The 24,023-nt window shown below is 41.3% G+C and overlaps 1 protein-coding gene across 1 annotated transcript in view; it reads right to left on the bottom strand.

Annotated features, from left to right (window-relative positions):
- The window catches only part of atrn (attractin), a 179,053-nt gene that overhangs the window by 49,362 nt on the left and 105,668 nt on the right, over positions 1-24,023 (bottom strand). Inside the window, exon 26 of the mRNA XM_039785823.1 lies at positions 8,421-8,499. Within this exon, the coding sequence (XP_039641757.1) occupies positions 8,421-8,499 (79 nt within the window). The remainder of the gene's footprint in view (positions 1-8,420; positions 8,500-24,023) is intronic.

The raw sequence follows: 24,023 nt of genomic DNA, 5'->3' as shown, positions 1-24,023 counted from the left end.
GACAAAGATGTCACACAGAGCATCATTATTAGGACCCCTCTCTGAGACGGCTGCTCTCTGCTGGGGTGTCTTTCTCAGGCAGCATTTAAGTGCAGCCACCTCTAGGAGGGAGATATTCATTCTTACAGAAAGGATGGGTCATTATGGTTGCCACCTGCTGCTTGAACTGCATGTACTAAAAAGGTACCTGTGATCGATGGATTGGCTGGTTTGCACAATTGACTAACATAACGATGGCAACACGCCTACTTTGTGTGAAACTGATATTTACCTCTGTGTTTCTGATAGGATTTGGATTCTTTACAAAAGTGCCCAGCGTGTTGAAAAGGATGTACGAGTCAGGGCACCATCATGACTGACTGACGCCACTTTAGAGCAGAGGTCTCAAAAGTATTCACATTCATTACTCAGGTAGAAGTATAGATACTAGGGTTTAAAGGTCCCATGGCATGAAAATGTCACTTTATGAGGTTTTGTAACATTAATATGAGTTCTCCCAGGCTGCCTATGGTCCCCCAGTGGCTAGAAATGGTGATAGGTGTAAACCGAGCCCTGGGTATCCTGCTCTGCCTTTGAGAAAATGAAAGCTCAGATGGGCCGATCTGGAATCTTCTCCTTATGAGATCATAAGGAGCAAGGTTACCTCCCCTTTCTCTGCTTTGCCCGCCCAGAGAATTTGGCCCACCCATGAGAGAGAGACATCATGGCTTTCAAACGAGCAAAGTGGGAGTTGGTCAAGGCCACACCCCCACCCTCCACCTTGCTCCAACCACCCTCTCTCCTCAATAGCTACAGACAGAAATTCATTCATTCAAACCTTTATTTAACCAGGAAAAGACTCCTTGAGATTACAAATCTCTTTTACAAGAGGGTCCTGGCAAGTGGCAGCAATGGCACATCCTAAGTCAGGCTCATTGTGGGACTGGCTCTAGTGGCTGTAATTCTGCACCAAGGCTGAATTTCAGGAAAGAGACTTCAGATACAGTATTAGGGGACCACTAAGGTCTATATAAAAGAGACTTCAGATACAGTATTAGGGGACCACTAAGGTCTATAGAAAAGAGACTTCAGATACAGTATTAGGGGACCACTAAGGTCTATATAAAAGAGACTTCAGATACAGTATTAGGGGACCACTAAGGCCTATATAAAAGAGACTTCAGATACAGTATTAGGAGACCACTAAGGTCTATAGAAAAGAGACTTCAGATACAGTATTAGGGGACCACTAAGGTCTATAGAAAAGAGACTTCAGATACAGTATTAGGGGACCACTAAGGCCTATATAAAAGAGACTTCAGATACAGTATTAGGAGACCACTAAGGTCTATAGAAAAGAGACTTCAGATACAGTATTAGGGGACCACTAAGGCCTATATAAAAGATACTTCAGGTACAGTATTAGGGGACCACTAAGGTCTATATAAAAGAGACTTCAGGTACAGTATTAGGGGACCACTAAGGTCTATATAAAAGAGACTTCAGATACAGTATTAGGGGACCACTAAGGTCTATAGAAAAGAGACTTCAGATACAGTATTAGGGGACCACTAAGGTCTATATAAAAGAGACTTCAGATACAGTATTAGGGGACCACTAAGGCCTATATAAAAGAGACTTCAAATAGAGTATTAGGGGACCACTAAGGCCTATATAAAAGAGACTTCAGATACAGTATTAGGGGACCACTAAGGCCTATATAAAAGAGACTTCAGATACAGTATTAGGGGACCACTATGGTCTATATAAAAGCATCCAAAGAACACCATGTCATGGGACCTTTAAAAAGACTTCTGTAGAAGTTGAATTATCAACTCCAGCTTTTTACTCAAGTAAAAGTGTAAAAGTACTGGTTTCAAAACTACTTAAAGTATAAAAGTAAAAGTAATGTAAGGGGGAAAAAATGCCATTAAGGACAAAAGCTTAGCCTGCCCTACAGGGGCCTATAGTGCACTACCCTACATGTACATCCAAGCTTAGCTGCACAAATCTGTGAGGGGCAACGGATGTAAGATAACAAAACTGGACAAGAAAATTGCCGGTGTTTGGTTGGGACATTTCCCTCGATGTTCTCTTTGAGTCTCTGCCACAGACATCTTGGTACTTGGCTACAGACGTCTGCTATTTCCTTGCTGGAGTGTGACGTGATTTGGGTCATATGCAGGTGAGATGGATCACGTACAAACCAATAGGGTGTCAGAATGGTATATGTTTATACTTCTCATTCAACCACAATCAAATTCACTCTATCCGGATTGCGCAATTTATCTGGATAGGTTTTTTTGTTTTTTTTATTCAACGATGACGAGCAGGAATGAAAACAAGCCGAACTGAAATAGGAGTAACAAGGCCATTTTTTTAAATGTAAGGAGTAGAAAGAACAGATAATTGCGTGAAAATGTAAGGAGTAGAAGTTAAATGCTGTTAAATAATTACTCCAGTAAAGTATAGATACCCAAAGTATTTGTACTTCGTTACTTGACACCTCTGCTTTAGAGATGATGCAACACCTCACTTTAGCCTGATAGGAACGTCTGGCCAAGTTAAAGAATCGTAGTAAATTTAGAAAGTACTTGTACATGTTGTAAGGTGGACACCCCCCGTACACTACTCCATATTGTTGGTAAATTGCACTAATCATTACGGCCCCTCAATCTTTATGCACAGTATAAACCCTGAAAAAAATACATGGGGATATCAATCACACTTATGTGATTATTTACACTTCTAAATTAAAAGCATAGGTGACCACCTAACCCTCTGAGACCGTACAATATGGAAGACACTGGTGTCCTCACGAAAAAAGTGCATCATGGGATTTAATGCTCAACTTCATTATGTTATTCTACGTCAGAAAAATGCTACACATGTATGTGATATACAACTGAAGTGTGATGAGCAATATGCCAACTTTAAATGTAAAATTACGAATGGAAAAAAAATTATAATTTTCCATATTTCTTCAGAAAAGTATCATTAAGAGTAGGGCTGCCCGATATGAGGAAAATATGCGATAACGTTAAATACTGCGATAACGATATTACTTGCGATTAATAAACCGTGTACTCCGTTCTCCTGCTTTCAGTATTCTGCTAAAATACAAATTGCTTGTTGAATTTAAAACAAATGAAAGGAAATGATTACAAATACTCTTTTATTGAACAAATTGAAGATTGAATTGAATATAAAAGGCACCACTAAAAAAAGGAATAACAGATACATTTAAAACTGCCGTTTTCTGCTGGTATTTTCTTTCAACTAACAAAAAAAAAATGTGTCTTTCGTGATGTGTTTATTGCACCAGTTGATATTGCGATGACAATAAACAAACGATATATTGTGCAACCCTACATTAAGCAGTCCCTCCAGAAAAAAACCTTCATGCAATCGAATAATTCAATGCATAATCAGCCAAAGTCCGCATATTTACGCGGGGGCTGCATTTTTACAAATACGGCGCACTTTTGCCGCATAAATTGCCAATTTCCGTGCAAAATATGCGGGTCTTGCATGATTTCATAATCCCCGCATTTTCGTTGCAAAAAAAGTCACATACATCTTAGCAGAAAGTTGCAAAATGTTGCGTTTACTTCAACCAAGAGCAGCCATTTTCCCCTGTTGCCATGGGAATGTTATGAAGTGACGTAATTACTTGACGTGAACATCATCGAAAAGCAGGGTGTTGGGGGGAATCACTTTTTTTCCTCTTTTTCATCAAACCGCAGTTTTTGCAAGTTCCCACAATTTTTGCAAGTTCCTGCAATTTCATTGCATACGACAAAAAACTATCTGCTGTGAAGTGAATATTTTAATTTTATCAATTTAGGGGAGACCAAGCTGATTCCATGAAAGGCATTTTTGCAGACCCTGCTGTTGGAGTTTAATATTTGTCCCACAGTTTCCTGTTGCGTCCCCCCGCCCCCGCCTCAATCTTTTTAACAAAAGGTCCAGTGCCAATTTTGTTTTGTAGCCTTTAGAGAGCCCAGCTGGACAACAGTGGTTGTGTGATGGAGAGAGGGCAGAGTGGGAGCAGGTGAAGGGGGATGTTAAGAGGCACCCAGAGGTGAGGGTGATGACAGCACTCTTGGTCAAGGTTACAGCCGAAAGGCACTTCAGCTGGCGCGCCAAGTGTAAAAAAGCCCACACCAAAATATTCACAATGAGCACTGAGAACAATGGTGTGCCCTCAGACACTGCCAGAACCACACACAGAGAGAAACACACTCCCACATGCACACAACCTTTCAAAAGGTGTTTCAAACCCTTCGGGAAACACATTATGAAAATGCATTGTCTTTTTTTTCCTTCTTTTTTTCCCAGGGAGCAAGTATTCAATATGCAAACATTACACTCAGTGACTTTTCATTGCGTTTCCACATCACTTTAGGTAGCTGACCAGCTGCAACATGCTAGCCCTGATATAAATAGCTCAAAACAGTCAGTCGGCTAGTTAGCCAGTTAGCAACAGCCAGATATCACTCAATAGGTTCGCCACTGGGCCAACCAGCTCGTCAGGCCACTTTTCTCCTCTTTCCTTGGCTAAATAAAATGCCATCGCAGTTACTTGGACAATGATCATAAACTGAGCAAATCTATTGTGGCTGCTGTCATCTTAGAAGGTCAGGATGCCTGCTTTTTGTAGTCAGCACAGTGTGTGTGTGTGTGTGTGTGTGTGTGTGTGTGTGTGTGTGTGTGTGTGTGTGTGTGTGTGTGTGTGTGTGTGTGTGTGTGTGTGTGTGATTACAAGTTCCTCCTGCTAGACTCAACCTTTCTAAGTCCCTCGTTGTTTGCATCACACTACAGAACAGATCACTGCAACATTACCACACATCGAATGACTGCCATGCTTACAAGGGAATGTACATAGCACGTCATGACAGAATAGTGGATATAATACTGAAAGACATATCAAACCATTTCTCACCTTCAGTAGGAATGTACAAAAACTCTTGTGTAAAACCATCAATGTTTCAGCACTGCAATAGTAACTCTGATACCTTCTCACTGCTGCTTGCCAATACACCAGATGTTGTTGTGATCAATGAGGAGTCCAGTGAGGTGTTCATTTTAGAGGCTGCATGCACCTTTGATCCTAGCATGGAGGAAGCTTCTTTGAACAAGGTCATTAAATACCACCCACTCCTAAACACCATCTCAGAGCTAGGCTATAGGTTCTGACTATTTGTTTTCATATTTGGCAGCTTAGGACACACACACGTAGGCTGCTTGCAAAAGGGCTTCGTCAGCTTGGGATAACCAAAAAGAGGGCTAAACGGCTAGAAAAGTACTGTGCTCTGTCTGGTATCATATATATATATATATATATATATATATATATATATATATATAAAAAATTTACCAGCTTCTAAACCTGATACACAAGTATGATACAGACAGCTTGATGTAAGACTTTCTCTCCTACGAATCAATATGTGAATTTCTTTTTTACTTCATTTTGGTTTTCCAGAATTGTTAAAAGACCTAAAAATTGTCTGTCATTTTCAATCCTTTGTTACCCCGCAGTGCCTCCCACAGTTTGGCAGATTGCTGTTCAGTCCTATAAAAATAATTTTGGATTTTTTTTTCTGTTGACTCAATAGTGGCTTGAAAGACACCCCATCTGTGCCACAGAAACTAATAATTATGGTTACTGTAATGACTGACAGATTAAAATGAAATTCTGAAATGTCCTAAAACGAAAGTTTTGGAAATGTTGAGTTTTTAAAAACCCTAGATGTCCATGAACTTTGGAGTATTTACACATCTGCAGGTTTATAATTAATATGCACATCATTTATGCATCTATGGACAGTTAGTATTCAGATTATTACATTACTACCTTGCTTTAATCAAATGTGACTGCTGCAAATGTCTACTGTTCTGTATATCATTATGTTTTTTAGCTGCATTGACTATAGAAGGAACATATTCGAAAAGTCATGCACATTAAGGCGCAATTCTAATGAATGATTTGATGATCCAAATAACACAATCTTTAAATGTAATAAATAAAATCCTTCTAGAAACAAACAGCCAGACAATAATGCGAGCTCTGCCTCTGTCCTGGTCAGCATTTGTGCTGCTGTATGTTGAATAATCTGCCATTTATGTAATTTTAGGTTTTCTTTGCGTGGTCTTAAAAAAACATCAGAGATATCAAACCGGCTCGAGATCAAAGCATCTATTAGGCTCCTAGTACAGCCTGTCAGGGAAATGGCTGCACTTCAAATGAGGATACAAAAAGCACAAAAGTGAATCGACTGAGGCTTGATGTATTGTTCCCACGACTCAAAGTGAACGCCCAGAGTCTTTGTAATTAAAATGTCGACTCATCTGTGTTCAGTTGTGGGTAATTGTGTGCCATCCACAAATGGATACAATCGCTGAACTAATTATCAATAGGACTGATATGTCACTGGTTGATTCCGAAACCTACAACTACACATTTGTCTGCACTGACAGAAAAATCACTCCTGTGTTCCCCGATTATTCCCAGTGGCAGCAGGTACCGCAGAAAGCTGGTCCCATTATGGAGCTTTGGGAAACATCCCATAAAAAAAAAGAAATAGTTGAGCATTTTGGGAAATAAGCTTATTCCCTTGCTTGTTGAGACATTCCATATCAATCTCATATAGTCTGTCCAATAAAAGGCAGGAGCCAGCAGCCAGTAAGATGAGCTTAGCATAGAGAGTGGAACAGCTACCTTGGCTCTGCCCAAAGGTAGAGCCTAAATCACAAAGTATTAAAACTGAGTCTTTCCTCCATGTTCATTTCGTAGACCATTTACAACTCATGAAATCCAGAACAGGCCAAAACTTAGCTTTAAAAAGTTTGTAATCATTATTTTGATTAAAGAAAATTAGAAATCGAATGGGACTACATTTTTTAGGGATTCATAGTGTCCATTTTTTAGCACCAGAGAGAAGATGCGAGTCAGAAGGGAATGGTTTACAATCACAAGCACCTCTATGCTGGCTGCTGTCGGGGGTGGGGGGGTGGGGAAGCTTCTGCATCCCTGTATTGCTCAGCGTTTGCAATTTTTGAAAAATATTAATTAACTGGCCGAAAGGTTGTGGTGTGCCATGAGCGACAATTACTTCAGCATCTAATTCACTAGGCTTTAGTGCAGAGCCACAGCACACACACCTCCAACTCTCTCTTTACACTTCTTCAATGCAAATCTCTCCATCCAGCTTCTCATCTGAATCTAGCATTTTTATTGTTTGCTTTTTTCCATGCAAATTGCACCATAAATTAATAGGTTTTCAATAAGAAGAATTTGTGTCAGCTGTTGCCTAAAAAGGAAAGCCTAAGAATCTGTGAATGTTGGTGATAACATATTATCGTCGTTATATGGGGTCAGTGTTAAAATTCAGACATGTAAACAAGCCTCTGGTGTCTCGGACATTCTGAGTGATATTCTTAGCAACCAGCAAACTTGCTAACTAGCTAACAAGCTAACAAACAAACACGTTAGCACGATAAAATTCCCCCACAGAAAAATACAGTAACTTGGAGTACTCTGTAGAGGTTTCATAAGGAAGTGAGACCAACTGACTGTGATTACAGTGTTGATTTCAGCGTCACAGTTTTCCTGGCAAAATAAAGGCGTCTACTTTTTAGCTAACTTTTTTTAGCACAGCTCCAAGGCAGAAAATACACCGGCACAATGTCACGATACAGTAGCTTAGCTATTAGCAAGAAGATGTTACACAATAATTGTTGATGTAATTGGTTGGTTTACAATTACATGTAGTTGGGTTTCTTTGTTTGGACAAAACTAAGTCCACGCACTTAGTCTATTAGATTACTGAACACTCAAATGAGTAATTGGAGAACTTGCAATGCATCTGTTCTTTTCTATAAGCAATTCTTTATCCACAAGAAAAAAAAAGTGGTTAATGGAAGTTTCAAGGGTAGAAGTTGAATTCAAAGCAAAAACATTAATTACATGTCAGCTATTGTGTTTGATTTATCCACTTTCTTTCAATTCAATTACTCTCTTTAATGCAACAAACAGCTGGAAGAAAAGGAAACCGTACAGGGCGTCTTGAAGGTTGAAGTAAAAAATAGTCTCGGCCAGACCAGAGTCGAGGCAAAAACTGTTTATTTAAAATGTTTCTGATCATAAACCTTGGTGATTTGAGAACATACATTCCCAGTTCACCTCTGGAAAGCAAAACCCATCAGAGTAATTCAGCTTATACTACCAACTATACAAATTCATATTGGAGCTTTCTAGCAGAGATACATTTTGCAATGTCGTAGGATCCATTTAACCAAGGTACCTCTGAGTATCTTAATATTTCCAGGAGCTTAATAGCGGGCAAAATGTATATAAACAACAGCTGTGCTTTGGTCATTTACCTACCAGAGTAGCCAAAATCTATATTAGCCGTCAGCTTGAGTCTCTGACTTACCTCTCGTCGCCGTGACGCCCAGCAGCTTTGTTTGATCTTCCAAACCACGGCGGCCACGAGGAGCAGGGACAGGAAGCAGCTGTGGACAGACGGCGGAGAGGAAGACACCGATCAAAACGGGAGAAAAAGACTGATTGACGGAGCGGAGAAAGTCGGGGAGCGTTTGAAGCCAACAAGTGCACGGCCATGTGTAGTTTCGGCCATACACGGATGAATCAATGAGCAGGGGTTTTTCTACGTAGAACTTATGCATATTCACGTGTGTTTTGGTCTGACAGCGCTTGACAGGAGAGGTGATTACATTGCTCTGTATAATTATTTAATGAGCTTGTGGACCAACCTTCAGTAGTTGTTTTGCCTCCTGACAACATCATGTCATAGGCTACGACAAGTACGACTTTGAAAGTCGCTTTAACATATCACTGCCGTGTGTACATCCAACATCACCATTAACCAATTAATAAAGATTATATATCGATATACAGTCACATTTCTTGCGCATTTAAGAATCAGAAAAGGATAAATTGCCAAGTAAGTAACACTTAAAAGGAATTGCCTCGGTCGTTGGTGCATACATAAACATACTAAACATTAATAAAAGGAAAAAAAAAAAAAAAAAGAGGACGTTAAAGGGATGTACAAAAGTTCAGGATATATAGAATGTGTTCAGAGGACAGGTATATAGTCCAGGATGTAGGATTAAGGAGTAAAATAAATAAATAAATGAATAAATAAAAAAAGAGTAATTTCAGTGGGGGTCCGGGGCCTTGTTAACGAGGCTGACTGTGGAGTGGAACAAACGGTTTTTATGGCGTGAGGTTTTGGCCCTGATAGACCGCAGCCTCCTGCTGTGGGGGTTCAACTAGTTTGTGTCCAGTTTCAAAAATCCATCTCTCTCTCTCTCTCTCTCTCTCTCTCTCTCTCTCTATATATATATATATATATATATATATATATATATATATATATATATATATATATAAATGACCACATATATAATCATATCACATATAGAATCACAACTTAACATATCTTCACAGTTACAGTGTATAAAATAACTGAGGAGGATGTCACTGGTTCACAATATCCGAGGTGCAAGTGGGAAATGCTTCCAGATGGAGGAGGCAGCGGTCGAGAGAGGCAGAGAGGCCAACTACCTGTTGCACTTTCCACGAGATTGCAGAGGTTCTGGAGGGTGCAAAGTCAGACACCTTTACATTCGTACACCCCCAGACATACTTTGACTTCAACTATGGGCCAGATGTACTAACGCTTTCGCGTCCACTTCAGGCGTATTTTTTCCGCAACGTGCGCGTAAAAGCATGGCGAGGCACATACAAACAGGCCACACTGAGGTAAAAGCGCAGACTGCCTGTCGCGGGGACTGAAAATGGCAAATTGGGCTTTTCCTTGTCATGCATATGCATTCACGGGAGGGTGAAGGGGAAAGTGGGAGTTTCCCATAAAGAGATGGGAGGGGAAGCGTGAAGTGCGCCTAATTATGTATTCCGCGGTATGTAAAATCAGCGCCAGTGAAAGCGCGTCTCTATTTTGCGGTGAAAATTCTCCGCCTCTTAAAAGCAGGGGTAAACCAGCCGCAAGCGGGTTTCCTCGCATATGCCTCCTGGTGAAATGGCGGCAGCAATCCGAGCAAGACGAAGACATAGGCCAAGGAGACGAGCTGAAAAGATTTTTTTTCATCTGAGTGAACACAAAATCATTAAGCGTTACCGATTAAGCAGCCATGCAGTATTAGAGTTACTGGAAGAAATCAAAGATGACATTGAATCTCCGACTCAGCGTTCACATTCCATTCCAGCAGTTGTTAAACTCCTCGCTACGTTACAAATATTGGCATCAGGATCATTTCAAACAGTCATAGCATCAGCATTTGGAATATCGCAGTCTGCACTCAGCCCTATCATAGCACCAGTACTTAACGCTTTGCTACAGCGTAACTAGTCAATACATACATTCCCCACCACTAATGCCGAAAAAACACGCATCAAGCTGTTACCTCATGAACAAGCAGATAACTTTGTTATCGCTAAATCTTAGTTTTCGCTGTTTTGACTGACTTGGTGGCTGATCCATGGTAGAAAAAGAGAAGGAGGCCCATTCAATTGTGCGTTTAAATGCACGCAATTTACGGTATAGTGGGCGGAGAAAGGCAACGATTCCCCGATGAACTGCAGGTTTGGTAAATACGACTTAAGCTGAAGTATCACAGCGTGCGCTTTCTGCGGGTTGGCCATGGTGCTGATAACGCTACATTCGCAAAAGTATGTACATCTGGGCCTGTGTTTGTATTATACTTGAATTAAAGCATAGGCCGGTATGAGATTCTGATGGTATGATAACCTTCAACAAAAATACATTTCACGGTATTGCAATTACAGTTTTAAAATGTATTATTTTGAAATGTCTGGATAAAAAAGAAAATCTCCATTGAACACAATGTAGTTTGTTTTTAAACTCACTGCACACTGGCAGGGACAGGGATTTTCCTTGACAACTCATAAAAAACAGCTTATACGGCAGGAAGGGCATGACGAAAAAACTTTAGTGGTTTTGAAACCGTGACTTTTTAAAGTCGGTATAACTTGAAACCGGTAACCGGCCCATGCCTACTTGCATGAATGTTATTTTATGTCCCATGTTTATTTCTGGATGATTCTCCTCCTCTTCTGTTTTGCCGTTAAGGAGCATCTTTGTCATCTTGATTTGTTTACTTTGAATTCTCTTTCTTTGGCTGGATAGGATTTTTTAGCACTGTGGAACTTTTTTTTTTTTTTTTCCTTCTTTTCATTTTTGGTTGAGTACTTCATGGTTTTTTTTTTTCCTACTCCATTTTCATTGTTTTCCACATTTGGGCAAATAAAATACACAAAGAATCAAAACTCAGAGTTCTTTGCTCTCTCTCTCTCAAAAAAAAAAAATCACCTGAAGGCGATGAAGGCAGGGGTGACATGTCTTGGAGAGGTGGTTTTGTTACAATTGTCAGTGTGAGTGTGTGTGTGTGTGCGTGCGTGCGTGTGTGCGTACATGCTGCTTTCACACTTGCACTTAGGAAGCTGTGAGGACGACAGGTAAGAAAAACCCACAAGACTAGAGACAAAGAGAGAGATAGAGATTGTGTGAGTGTATTGCTTTCACACTTGCACTTAGGAAGCAGTGAGGACAACAGGTAAGAAAAACCCACAAGAATAAAAGGGGAGAGAGAGAGAGAGAGAGAGAGAGAGAGAGAGAGTGTGTGTGAGTGTGTGTGTGTGCGCGTGCATGCATGCATGCGCAAACACATCAGAGAAAACATCTCCTTCAATCTCTGCTTCTTTCCCCGAGTGTTTGCTGATTTCCTGTGGCTCTGTGGGCCAGACTTCCTACATTTCAGCTCAGGTCAGTGTTGGCAACCGGCTGCTGATGAGCCAAGCGTCAGCAGCAGGAGGGCGAAACGCCTAAACACCAGCGACTCAATTCTGATGTGTGAACACAAAGTCTCTGGAACTAGAAAACTGAGCAGTGGGACACTGAATTATAAGGTCTCAATGAGACAAAACATACAGTATGTATGTTTTAAACTAAGCTCTAACAATATGTTTATTTAGGGTTTTACAGACTAATGAGCTACTTTTACATTCATAAAAACACACTAAACTAGAAAATGCCTCCCCATAACACAAACTTAGTGCTGTCTTACTGTTTACAGCCTGTGATCACTGTCAATGCAGCTGATGGAAGATTAATCTGAGCAGCGGCACGCTGTAATATTCATGATCTAATTTACTATTCATGCAATCAACACCGTTTCCACATTATTCACAGCGCCATGCACTCAAATCCTGAATGTGGCAGAAGAAAAAGGTTAACAATACAAATTATTTTAATTGGGTTCTATTTGAAGTTATGAAAGTACTTAAGAAAAGAAAAACCATGCATGTATATATAGCGCTGTACAAAAACAAGTGTTGCCTACTAAAGGGACATTCAAGTCACCACTGCTAATACGGCTGTTTACGTGCACACAAGAAATCAGGAAAAGTGGAGAACAAAGTCCCTTTTCTTCTTTTCTTTAAGATCACAGGAATAGGATCTTTCAAGGGTCGGAATAGGATTTCATTTGAAACTTTGAAGCATAACTTCTTTAGACACATGGGCCTTCCAGCGAGACCCCCTCCCACATTTTTCTCCAAAGTTTGACCACCTTTTCAATCTAAATGCCTTTGCCAATTTTAATAACAGCTGTGATGCGTTCAGATCTTTATTCATCGCCCCTGCCCACCCTGTGAGACGGTTTAAAGTGCCATCCATTCCAAAAATAAATAAAAAAATTCCCTTATCTCTCCAGGCTGAGGAGGACTTTTAAGAGATCCATCCGTTCAGCCATCTTATTGATCTGGCTTCCTGCTCGCTGCTTAAAGAGCGACACAGTGCTGATGAATGACCCGCGTGAATAGATATCAGCCCTGCATCAAAAGGCCTCCCTGCCCAGCGGGGTGGGAGGGAAAAGGAGAGTCAGACAAAGGACGCGAGGAAGGAGAGAGGGAAAGACAAAAAGGGACAGAGGGAAATTGACAGTAACGGTGAACGAAAGATGAGAGATTAGAAAGTGCAAGCTAAAGTCAAAACAATGGACAAAAAAAGAACTACATAGAAGACATATGAAAGTAAAGTGATGAGAGAGCACAAAACTAATTCCCGAGCGCTACCTACTCAATCTGCAAGTCAACATCTAGGAGCGCACAGACACCAACCAAAAAAAGTCAGCTTTGTAATGTATTTGTCTGTATGGAGCTATTGGCAACAATGAGACTGTTTAGGACAACATGTGGTTTACATATTTTATGCCTATATGCAATTTCAAATATTGTGGCCGTGTGGATTAGCCTGACAAGCCGGACCCACATCAAGATGTCGGGTCTGGGAACTCCATTGACAGGGCTCAATCGGTTGTCTTTTAAATTCCCTCTGCACGTAATAGGATAGTGCTACAACCAACCAGAGCAACGAAGAAGGTAGAGGAGCTAGTTGATAGATTCAACTTTTGCCGTATCCGGTCGGCAAAACTCTGAACACATCTTCCCTTTGCTGAACTCCAAGTCTTCCAGAAGACCGCTGTTCCCAGCAGCAGCAGCAGCAGCCATAAGCCCCGCCCACAGACTCTATACACGATGTGATTGGCCTGACTAGAGTTTGGTTTTTCCAGCTCGCAAGCTAGATGACCCTGGCTGCAAATTACATTTGCTGCCGCTAGGGTGCGTCTAGATTTCTAGGCTACGTGTGGATTGGAGCGTAGCCAAATTCTAGGTGCCCAACTGATCCCCTTACTTGCTCCCCGCCTATGCTGAAAATGCTGCCATTCTGAATGCAGCCACAGCCCATAGAAATGCACTTATGATTTTTTTGTTGTTTGAACCATTAGTTTTTAATCCCACGTGTAGTCAGATGAGATCACTGTATACCCAACCAGCCCATATCAGGCTCATTAGATTTCTGAGTGACAATGAAAAGCCTCACTCTAATTTTTTTCTTATAATGGTTCCAACAATTAATTGGAAATTATTTTTTAAAATGATTCATAAAAATAGAAAAAAGAAGAAATAAGAAAACATCTGGTTCAGAAAATCCCACTAGCATTAGAAGTCAACATTTAGCTCACATGGCCATTATATTATATAGCTAGTAAGTACCTTAACGTGATGTTAGTCATTTAATGTTGATGCATTTTGATTTTAAAAGAGTGCACAAAAAACAAACTGCTGTCTTAATCTGGACGCGAGTGTTCCAGCTTTTATTTTGAAAGTAAAGGGAAATTGAACAGGTGACTCTCTGCTCATGGTTTGAGTTTGCGCTCAGGGTATTCAGACTGCCAAAAGATGAGCACGAGCAGCTTTGATCATTACAAGCGAGAGAATCCCTGTCGCTGGCTCAAATGCAGTTACACAATTCCTCTTGTACGCTCAAATCATCGTTATGCTCAGGAGTCTGTCCTCCCTCGCGCACAAATCCAATTCTGCTGTACAAATCCCTGCCTGCGCGCTGACTGAGATGCACTCAAATTTGTTGTGAGCTCTCTCAAATCTTTTGTCGTCAATGTACTTCCATAGCGGGAGGCCAAAAGACTGAAAGGGAAACGTATAGAAATCAACAGCAGAGAGACGGATGCAAACCCAAAGAAAAGAAGACCGATGGAATTGAGCTCAACCTCCACAAGGGAAGAAGTGCCAGGTTAGTCAGGCTGCAGCTCTCACCTCCTCCCCAACCGCTCCATCACACCTAGAGCTCAAAGGGAATAGAAATCAGCATCCACACAACCACCCGCACCAATCCCACTTTTTCGTGTGAAAACTCTAATGGTTAAAAGAAGAATGATGATTTAAACCGACGGAGCGATGGAGACTTTGACAGTGCACTTCCCGAGACTGACAACAGAATTCAAATGAGTCAAAAGCGCTGAACACATGGAAGAAAAAAACAGAAAAAAACAGTCCGCGGTGTCATGAACTGAATCCCTCCAACCTGGTTGAGAAACTGCAGTTCGAAGATAAATATGGAACCATTTACTGTAGCTTACAGGTCCAACAGAGATACAGAAGCTGCTTCACAACTATTCTTTAAAATGTGCCAAATCAGGTGACTTTAAAGTGCTCATATGCTTTTTTTCCCCCTTTCCTTTATTGTGTTATATATCTTTTTTTTTTTGTTGTTTGTGCATGTTGTAGGTTTACAAAGTGAAAAGGCCCAAAGTCCCCCCCAAAGGGACTTACCATCTCCAACAGAAAACACTGTTCACCAACTGCTCCAAACAGCTCTGTTGTAGTCCAGCCTTTACTTCAGAGACAAACGTGGTCACTCTGTAACACATGTTATAATGTTCGCCTAGCTAGTAGCACGGCCTCTGCTTCTGACTGGCTAGCAGTCCTTACCTAGCTACTCAGCATGTGCTACTCCCAACAAAGAAGGAACAGAAGTGAGATGCCTCACTCTGTAGCTAAAACAGAGAGCTCAACACACAGGGTGAAAAGAGGAGCTGCAGCAATGTGCAGTACAACAAATATATATATATATTTTTTTTTTATTAAACCATGTAAACCTATTCTGATATAACCTCGAAATACAATTATGAACCTGAAAATTTGCATAATATGAGCACTTTAAGAAATGATTTTCCTATTGTTTGTTAGTACAATGCCAAATAATTCACCTAAATTCACAACTCATATTAAGTCAAGAGCTAAGAAAACAATATTTTCCAACCTTGGCCATTATTACCCTTCTGTTATACCCTTTACACAGCAAAATTAGCGCATATATGCAGTTATTTTTTATTTTATTTTTAAATGCGGGGAAAAACCTACATTTAAAAAAATAGAATAAAAATAGGTCATAGGCTCCTTTCGCATTGCCAGTAAATGAGTATGGCTTTCGTTTTTTTTCTGGGGGTTTTCTTTTTCGGGGCACGTCATAGAGAAACCAGCATAGACACCAGTGAAAATGTTACGGTGGTTACTCAGTGCCAACTAATTTGGAACGATTTTTGAACGGAATTTGTGGCTGAGATGACAAGGAGTCGCAAAAGGTACCGACGGATGTGACAAGCGTCACAGCATCGCACCGGCGAAAATTAGCGTGTCAGGTCAGGTGTGATGTTGCCTGCCGATGGGAGCTGGAGCCGATAAATAACCGGCGACCACTGCAGAGTCATTTGTCCTGGGAATGAAGGCCGATTGTAACTTTTCCCACTAAAGACAAAAGCCAGATGTTAGTGGGGTTTTCTTCCAGTGGGAAAAGGAACTTGACATAGTTCACTGTCGGGATGAATCGCTTCGTGAAGCCTGGAGGGCACCAACATTCATTTCAAAGAGATCAGTCTCCATTAAAACCTACCTTGTATCTGAGCACATTGTAGTGTGTGATGCTACTTTATCAGTACTGTCTGTGACTGAATCAAAGTCCACAAAAGTGGGCCGTGCAAATGTAGTACAGATCTAAATTGTCAGTTTTACGTCAAATTAAAACAACTGACAGTACTCCCAAAGATAGCAACATTTACTGCAGCTCCTTTAAGGATGCTTTTATATTCGTAAATGTAAAAGAAAGTGTCTTGAATGTCATTACTACAATGAGTAAAATGGGGGTATTTCAAAACTGCAGCAATGTTTTTTGTTGTTGTTGCATTTTACACGATAAAGATCTGAGGACTGAAATGTCAAAGACGCTTTCGAGGTTTTTGTATCTGTCTGTAAGACTTTGTGGTGTGTAACATCTTTATAAAGTAGTAATTGTAAACTGCAGCAATTGAATTGTTGTAGGACACAAGTTACGGCAGCTGTAACTTCAACTGCTGTGATTTGTTTTTACAGTAACAACCGTTTCTGCCGTGGCTGAGGCCAAGAGACACAAAGAGCTTGTTTATGATGCAGCAATTTATTAGTTTTGGCCCTGCTCACTATAGAGCACCACATCTTCTCTGCATTGCCACTGAAAACAGATGGTGATGCAGTGGAGATCGTGGAGGTTGACAGAAATGTGTCAGACTGATGCTTCAGGTATAAATTAGGCCTGTAACAATTCTAAGGGCCCTATCTTGCACCTGGAGCAGCGCAGCGCAAAGCCCGACGCAAGTGTCTTTGCTATTTTAAGACCGCCCAGCGCCCGCGTCGTTTAAACAGCAAATGCATCTGTGCGCCCATGGGCGTGCTGGTCTTACAGGGAGGTGTGTTCAGGTGCATTCTGGGAGTATTGTTATCTTGAGGCAGCGGGAAGTGATCGTGCCAGTGACCAACAAAAACCTGGTCTAAAGTCAGTAACGCAGCATTTCATTGTTATTTTAACAGCAAATTAGTAAAATGCGCACACTATGCTTGTTACACACCCACACACAGGGAAGCGAAGCAGCACACAAACATGCAAATGATTACAAATAAAAATATTACGGTGCAAATCCTCCATCATAATAGCAATGCCCCAATGTCCAAACGCGCCTGGCTTTTAAAGGGAATGGGAGATGATCTCTGATCGGTTTATTGCATGTTACGCCCAAAACACACCTATGATTAATGAAGACACCAAGTACAACCCTTTTTAACCATGCGCCCGGCGCACGGACCGTCAAACTAGCAAAAATTGAAACACCTGTGCCATGCGCTTCACGCAGTGCGCTTAGATCGTTAAAATAGGGGCCCAAATGCTACCGTACAATTAATTGTCTCAGAAATAATTGCGATTAACAATATAATTGTCTCTTTCAGTCAAATTTAAAAATGTTATTGATTTATTGCTTTTCTGAACAAAATAAAGTTTTTGAATGAATTCCAGGATACATCTTTTGGTTATATCACCGTTATGTGACCCAGGTGATGTAGCAACCAAAATACACACCCTATGAAGTAAACCACGCCTCTTTATTATCATAAAAATGTATGTATTTTGGGCGCCTAGGTAGCTCACCTGGTAGAGAACGCGACCATATACAGACATTTGCTCCTCGACGCAGCGGCCGCAGGTTCGACTCCGAACTGCGGCCCTTTGCTGCACAACATTTCCCCCTCTCTCTCTCTCTCTCTCGCTCTCTCCCCTTTCATGTCTTCATCTGTCCCATAAATAAAGGCCTAAAATGGCCAAAAAAGAATACAAAAAAAATAATAGTTTTCCTTACCTTAGCTTATGTAAGCAAATGATTGCGGTTAAACAAAGTAACTGTAATTATGTCAAAAAATTGCGATTGGACAATTATACAATAATTGTTACAGGCCTAGTATAAATACAGTACATTAAAGATAAGTGAAAAAGTAACACTTAACTCCTAATGAGAGAAGAGTGTTTTTGACAGCCACACTTCAAGTCTACATTTGGATGGATTTATTCTTTAATGGAAAATATTATTCCTACCTGCTGTATAATGAAGCTTTATTTAATATATCCTGTGGAGTTACATGGGCTGGTAAAAGATATGTGGATTTTCTTATCAAATCTTTTTTTGTATTTCACATGTTTTGCTTTATGGTGATTCAAATAACTCAACAGGATACCTTTAAAAAAATGTCTCATCACGGAATTTTTGTTGAAACCAAATAATATGCAGAAAATATACTTTTTACCTCTGGCAGCTAATTAGGGAACACCAAGTATTGAAACACATAACTAAAATCAGATAATGATGATCATTTGGAAATAAAATAAAAACGTTTTAACCTGCCACTTTGAAGCCACTTAACTTGCTCTACAAATGATGAGTGAAAAAAACTCAATCGATGTTGTTATCCACGCTAGGTAGGTTTTCTGCATAACATTCATGCACCCTCTACTTTAATAGAAATACTGGAAGAAAACTGTTTGATTAAATTGTCAGCTGAGTCGTAAATGCATGCCAAGTCTAAGGAAATCAAAGCCAGAACATAGAGAAAGAAAGTGCCTCATAAATCTGTGGATTACAAGCTAACAGGGAAGATTTGATTAGGGTGTATGTTTATTAGTTCACTGATGTATTGTGGAGGTTTTCTTGCAATGTACGATTCTATATTGGGAGATACTATTCCTACAGTGGACACAATGTTGAATTTGTATAGTTCTGTGTGGTAGTGATTCATAGCTTGGATTCTTTTTAGATGTTCAATGCTCAAAAATGGAAAAAAGTAAAAAGGGTTAGGGTCCAAAGTATGATTATGTAACTGGAGGCATAAAAACTGGCCAAAGCTTCATGTGTGTCAAGCAAACCTCTCTTGACTAGATCAGATTTAAAGAAATGATGGAAGCGGTCGGTTTCAGTGGCAGACTGGCGTGTGGAAGGCGAGCCGGTGAGAGAGCGAGAGAGAGTGTATTACAGTCACGAGCTGCTCAGGCCAGAGAGCTGAGCTCTGACGTGTCATTGGCTAACCTGACAGCGAGACAACAGCCACAGGGCAAACACCAACAGATCGGCTCTGTTGTCTGCAGCCAGCTGAATACTAATCCAGCAGCCTGCCTGCCTGCCTGCCGCTGGCTTTTACCATTTCGTTTTTTCTCACTATAGCTTATAAGTTTGTCGACGGAACCACACACTAACCAGCAGTTGCTCAGAGGTCCTATTCTGCCCTGCACTTGTCACCACTAAACCCTGCAGCTCTATGGGTGGTGGGACATTTCCAGGCAGTCTGACCCACCGGAAACAGAAGCAGGGCTGAACATGCCGTAGAATATAAATTTCTGCATAATCTCTTCAGCTTTGTTGGTTTGTTTACTCCTACCTAGCACAACGGGAGCTGGGAAAAGTGACAAGATTCTCTTTGGGTATGGGAGACAAAAAGCTAAATCAAATATGCCATGTTCCTACAGGTAATAAGGCCGGTTTGCAAGCATAACAGAAGCATGCTGCTGCAGTGGGGTGTGCACAGGTTGCCGATTTAAACAGCTTTGCTCACTGCCCCCCCAATTAAATTTGCCAGCGACAGTTAGGGTTAGGGTTTCCCCTTTTAAAACTTACACAGCTACGGTTAAAGCTGCAGGCTTGAAAAATACATTTTGAATTTAAATGCAAGAACACGTTATCATGTTAATATGCGCTAATACAAGTCATTAATATTGTCCATCTGGAGCTGTAATTTACTACTGATATTTACCTGTAGGAAGCTATAGTAGACTGACAACTTGCTAAATGGGAGTGTGTTGGCAGTGTACTGCCTGTCTGAGATGTAATCTAGGGAACGAAGAAGCAGAGGTGACAACAACTCGGGGATAAAAACAAAAAGCTGCGGTAATAGAAGCACTAAAGCAGCAGATGGAATAGAAGGGTTTAGAAATTGATTTGTGAATAAAAGGAAAGGATTCCTTCTACAAACGGAAGTAAGCCGAGCCTCTGTGCCTTTCATTCTGAACAGGTAAAAAGATTAGACCAAAAACACTGAATATATACTTCCCACAATCCTGCAATGGGGCCCGGAAGCATGAGGAGTCCAAAGCCAATGCTTCTCTGCCACAACTCGTTTCTACAGCAAGGGCTCTGCAGCCCTTAACACACAGGGAGTGGACACGAGGCTGGTGGAAAGAAAAGACTTTGCCTCCCTCTTGGGACTCCCCAGGAGGGCGTTACGTTCCAGTTCACGTTCCCTTTGCTCTGCTCCCTGCTTATTACAGGTGAGGAAGAGGAGGAGGAGAAGCAGAGAGTGGCGTCAAACCGACTGATCTGACTCATTCATTATTAAATCGGACGCCGAGTGCCTATCAGCTCCTCGCGGACCTAGCGGGGGGAAAGGCTTAGCCACGAGGCGCTCTCTCTATCTGCTTCATCTACCACTTGTTTCTCTCTCTGGCTCGTCGCTGATGACCTAAGCAATGAGGTCAGATACAAAGAGAAGAGTGTTAAAGAATTCAAGATGGGGGGCGCAGGGGGGGCGTTGGAGAGAGAGGGAAGAAAAAGAGGCGGCGAGAAAGAAGGCAGGCCGGGGAGGACATGAAATGTGGAAGGAATAAGAAAGAGAGAAATAAGACAGGGGTCTTCAATGTTTTTTTAACACACGGCGATCATATCTGTTTCCAGCAAATCAGAGCTAAAGCAGAAAATCCATGTTATGTACTTTACAAATGAAATACGTGTCAGAATGACTGACTTTTATTGTGATGTGCATTCTTCTTGGAAAACAATTAGTTTTTAGAAATGCCTCACACTCAAAAAAATACACTGACTCAATTAAAAAAAAAATTAAGGTAACCGTTTGCATGGATCTTTTTAAGTTCTTCCAACGCAGTCATTACTGAGTACATCACATGAAACTTTTCTTGTTATCCTGACTCAATTAAGTGTAATAATAAGAATAATAACAGTAATACTTACTATCAAATCACAATACTACTAGAATAGCCAAAAAGAAAATCGCAATACAAATCGAATCGTCGCGCATGTATCAGGAAAGAATTGAATCGGGACAAAAAGAACATCAGGCCTAGCCCCAGTAAACAGGACAGGCGGTGATGCAGCAACAAAGGTTCAGATGAAGATGGAGAAAGTAAAGAGGAGGCAGGGATTCGCAGGGAGGAAGAGGCAGAGGACTAGAAAGCTCGGAGAGGAGGAGAGAGCTAGGATTGTGGCACAGCACCTGCGGCAGCCCCTGCCGAGTGCCCGGGGAGGCCCCTTAGGACAGGCAGACAGGGTTTGGATGAGAGTCAAGTGTCTCTCTCTCAGGTGTCGCAGATAGGAAAAGGGAGAGGGTGAGAGAGAGAGAGTGTTGTCAGTCAACACAACAGGGAGCAAGCTGAGGGCAAACACTACGCCGAGTGTGTGCAGGTGTTAGTGTCTGTTTGAATGATATCATGTGCCCAATGTGTGTATGTTCATGTGAGAAAGCAGCGGGGTTTCCATACAAATAGTTATTTTTACATTTCAGTGGTAAGGAAAGAGAGAAAGAGAGAGAGAGAGAGAGAGAGAGAGAGAGAGAGAGAGAGAGAGAGAGAGAGAGAGAGAGAGAGAGAGTGTAGGTAAAGAAAGGAAGAGAAGAGCTGAAGAACAGCTGCGACTTGCAGCCTCCATGCTGGGTTTAATTAATCCATACATTTTCAAGGAATATAAGGTGAAACGTTCCTGAAGCTATTTCCTAGAGCCTGAGGTGTCATGTTTTGTCAAAGCAAAAGTCCAAAATCCCAGAATTTTTGAAAAAGTAAATAAAGAGAAAAGTCGCAAAATATCACACTGGAGCTGCAAAACCAGAAACTATTGATAAATGACTTTTATCCCCCCCCCCCAAAAAAGAGGTTTTAGCCAGCCCCAAAAGAAAATCACCAGCGCCAAAATGATAAGAATTGAGAATTAAAAATAGCAATTCAAATCCTCTCTAGATGTGTCCGAAAGCAAATTACCAAACAACCGTTAAACAAGCAGAACATAAAGTTGAATATGAGAGCTAATCTCCGTTTTATCTCCAGCGTCAGACTCTCTTCAATATTCATATCCTTTTTTTTATTTAACCACTTTTGTTAATTGGGGTTTTATTTACTCAAGCATAGTAGACCTTTTTGTTCATCAAATTGTCAGAAATAACAAGTAAATGCATAGACTTCTGTCAAATCAGGTAACAGAGACTAATTTACTGTACATGGACGGGTCATGCTTCCTGCCGTCTTTGAAATATAATTTTAGAAGTCTGTTTGAAAGTTTGAAAAACATTCACTTGACATTTGGATGAAATTACAGCTACGGCTCATGTTTTGGTGCGGCAGAGTCCTCCACACTTTGCCCTGTGTCCTTCTGTCAGTCACCCGTCAGCCGCCCCGTCGGCGCTATCGGTGACGCTGATGCGGGGCGACGTTTGTGTACAAACACAAAGCACGCGCTTTAGGGGGCGCATAGCGCGGTAGGGGTCAGTGTCACTCTCATTTTCAGCAAATCGCCGTGATGGATCTCTTTCTGAATTTGAAGACTCCACTCGATAATGAAGCCAGTGAGAACAAATGCCACGGGGGAAATAATTGGGAATGATCTGTCGTTAAGTAAACTGGTTCCAATTTAAACTGACATTTGGAATTGATTGTATTGAGCCGACCCCAACACGAGCACCCATGCAGACTGCAGCCCGAAGCTTTAAAGATGCTATAGAGAAAAAGAAGACCCAGTCGGTGTGTTTGTGTGTGTGCGTGTGTGAATGAAAGGTAATCATACAGCTTGGGGCACAGCACCACTGAGTGGCCAGCTGCCTCCTATGTTTGAATAAAGAGTCTAAACCTGCAGATGTGTTTAAGAGGCTGAATGGTTAGATGATGAGCACAACAGAATTATTTTTATGTTCTGTTGCAGGCCACTTTAAGCTGCCAAAATATGCATGAGTGGCTACTACGTTGCCCTCAGAGACTGGACCAACACAGAGTGAGTGAGTGAGTGAGTGAGTGAGTGAGTGAGTGAGTGAGTGAGTGAGTGAGTGAGTGAGTGAGTGAGTGAGTGAGTGAGTGAGTGAGGTGTGGCGGTTGCCCCATATTTGACAGTGGATGGCCAAGCTTCTATTTCTTTCCAAATGATAATAAATCCACATGCTTAACAATGTTATGTATAAATGGGTGCAGAAGAATCCTCAAAAGCAAAAAGCTAAATCAAGAGAAGTACAGCCCTCCAATCCACACTGGCAGATGCAAATGTGTGCAACTGTTGCAGAGGAAGGGCGGCGGCCCAAAACATCTAACCATGGATGAATAATTGAACTGGAGTGCCGTCCTCCTCTTGATTATGGTCTATATATATTAGACCACTTCTGCTACTTGGGCGGAGTGATATGCTTGCCTTGCAGGACCTGAGAAGCCCCGAGCAGAGAGTAGCAGTGCTTCGCCTTTCTGAGAATATAGTTCCCAGTTTGTATACAGTTAGAAGATGGCTGTGTCTCATGTGACCTTGTTATTTGTACACGCTGTGACTATACAAATCACAACATGTAAACAGGAACATGTTGGTGTTATTTTGTCACTTATTGGGAGCAGTAGGCTAGATAGAGCCGGTTACCTCCAGGATCTGTGCTAAGCTAGGCTAGCGGTGGGGGCGTCAGACAGAGTTAGGACACACACGGAGATGAGAAGGGTATGTATGGACTTGTCTAACTCTGGGGGATACGGTGAATAAGCTAAAGTCCCAATAAGTTGGCGTGTTCCTTTAAG

This window comes from Perca fluviatilis, chromosome 20 (genome assembly GCF_010015445.1).
Source record: "Perca fluviatilis chromosome 20, GENO_Pfluv_1.0, whole genome shotgun sequence".
NCBI classification, from domain to species: domain Eukaryota; kingdom Metazoa; phylum Chordata; class Actinopteri; order Perciformes; family Percidae; genus Perca; species Perca fluviatilis.
Note: the sequence above shows the minus strand (reverse complement) of the source record. Positions and strands in the feature narration are given on the sequence as shown.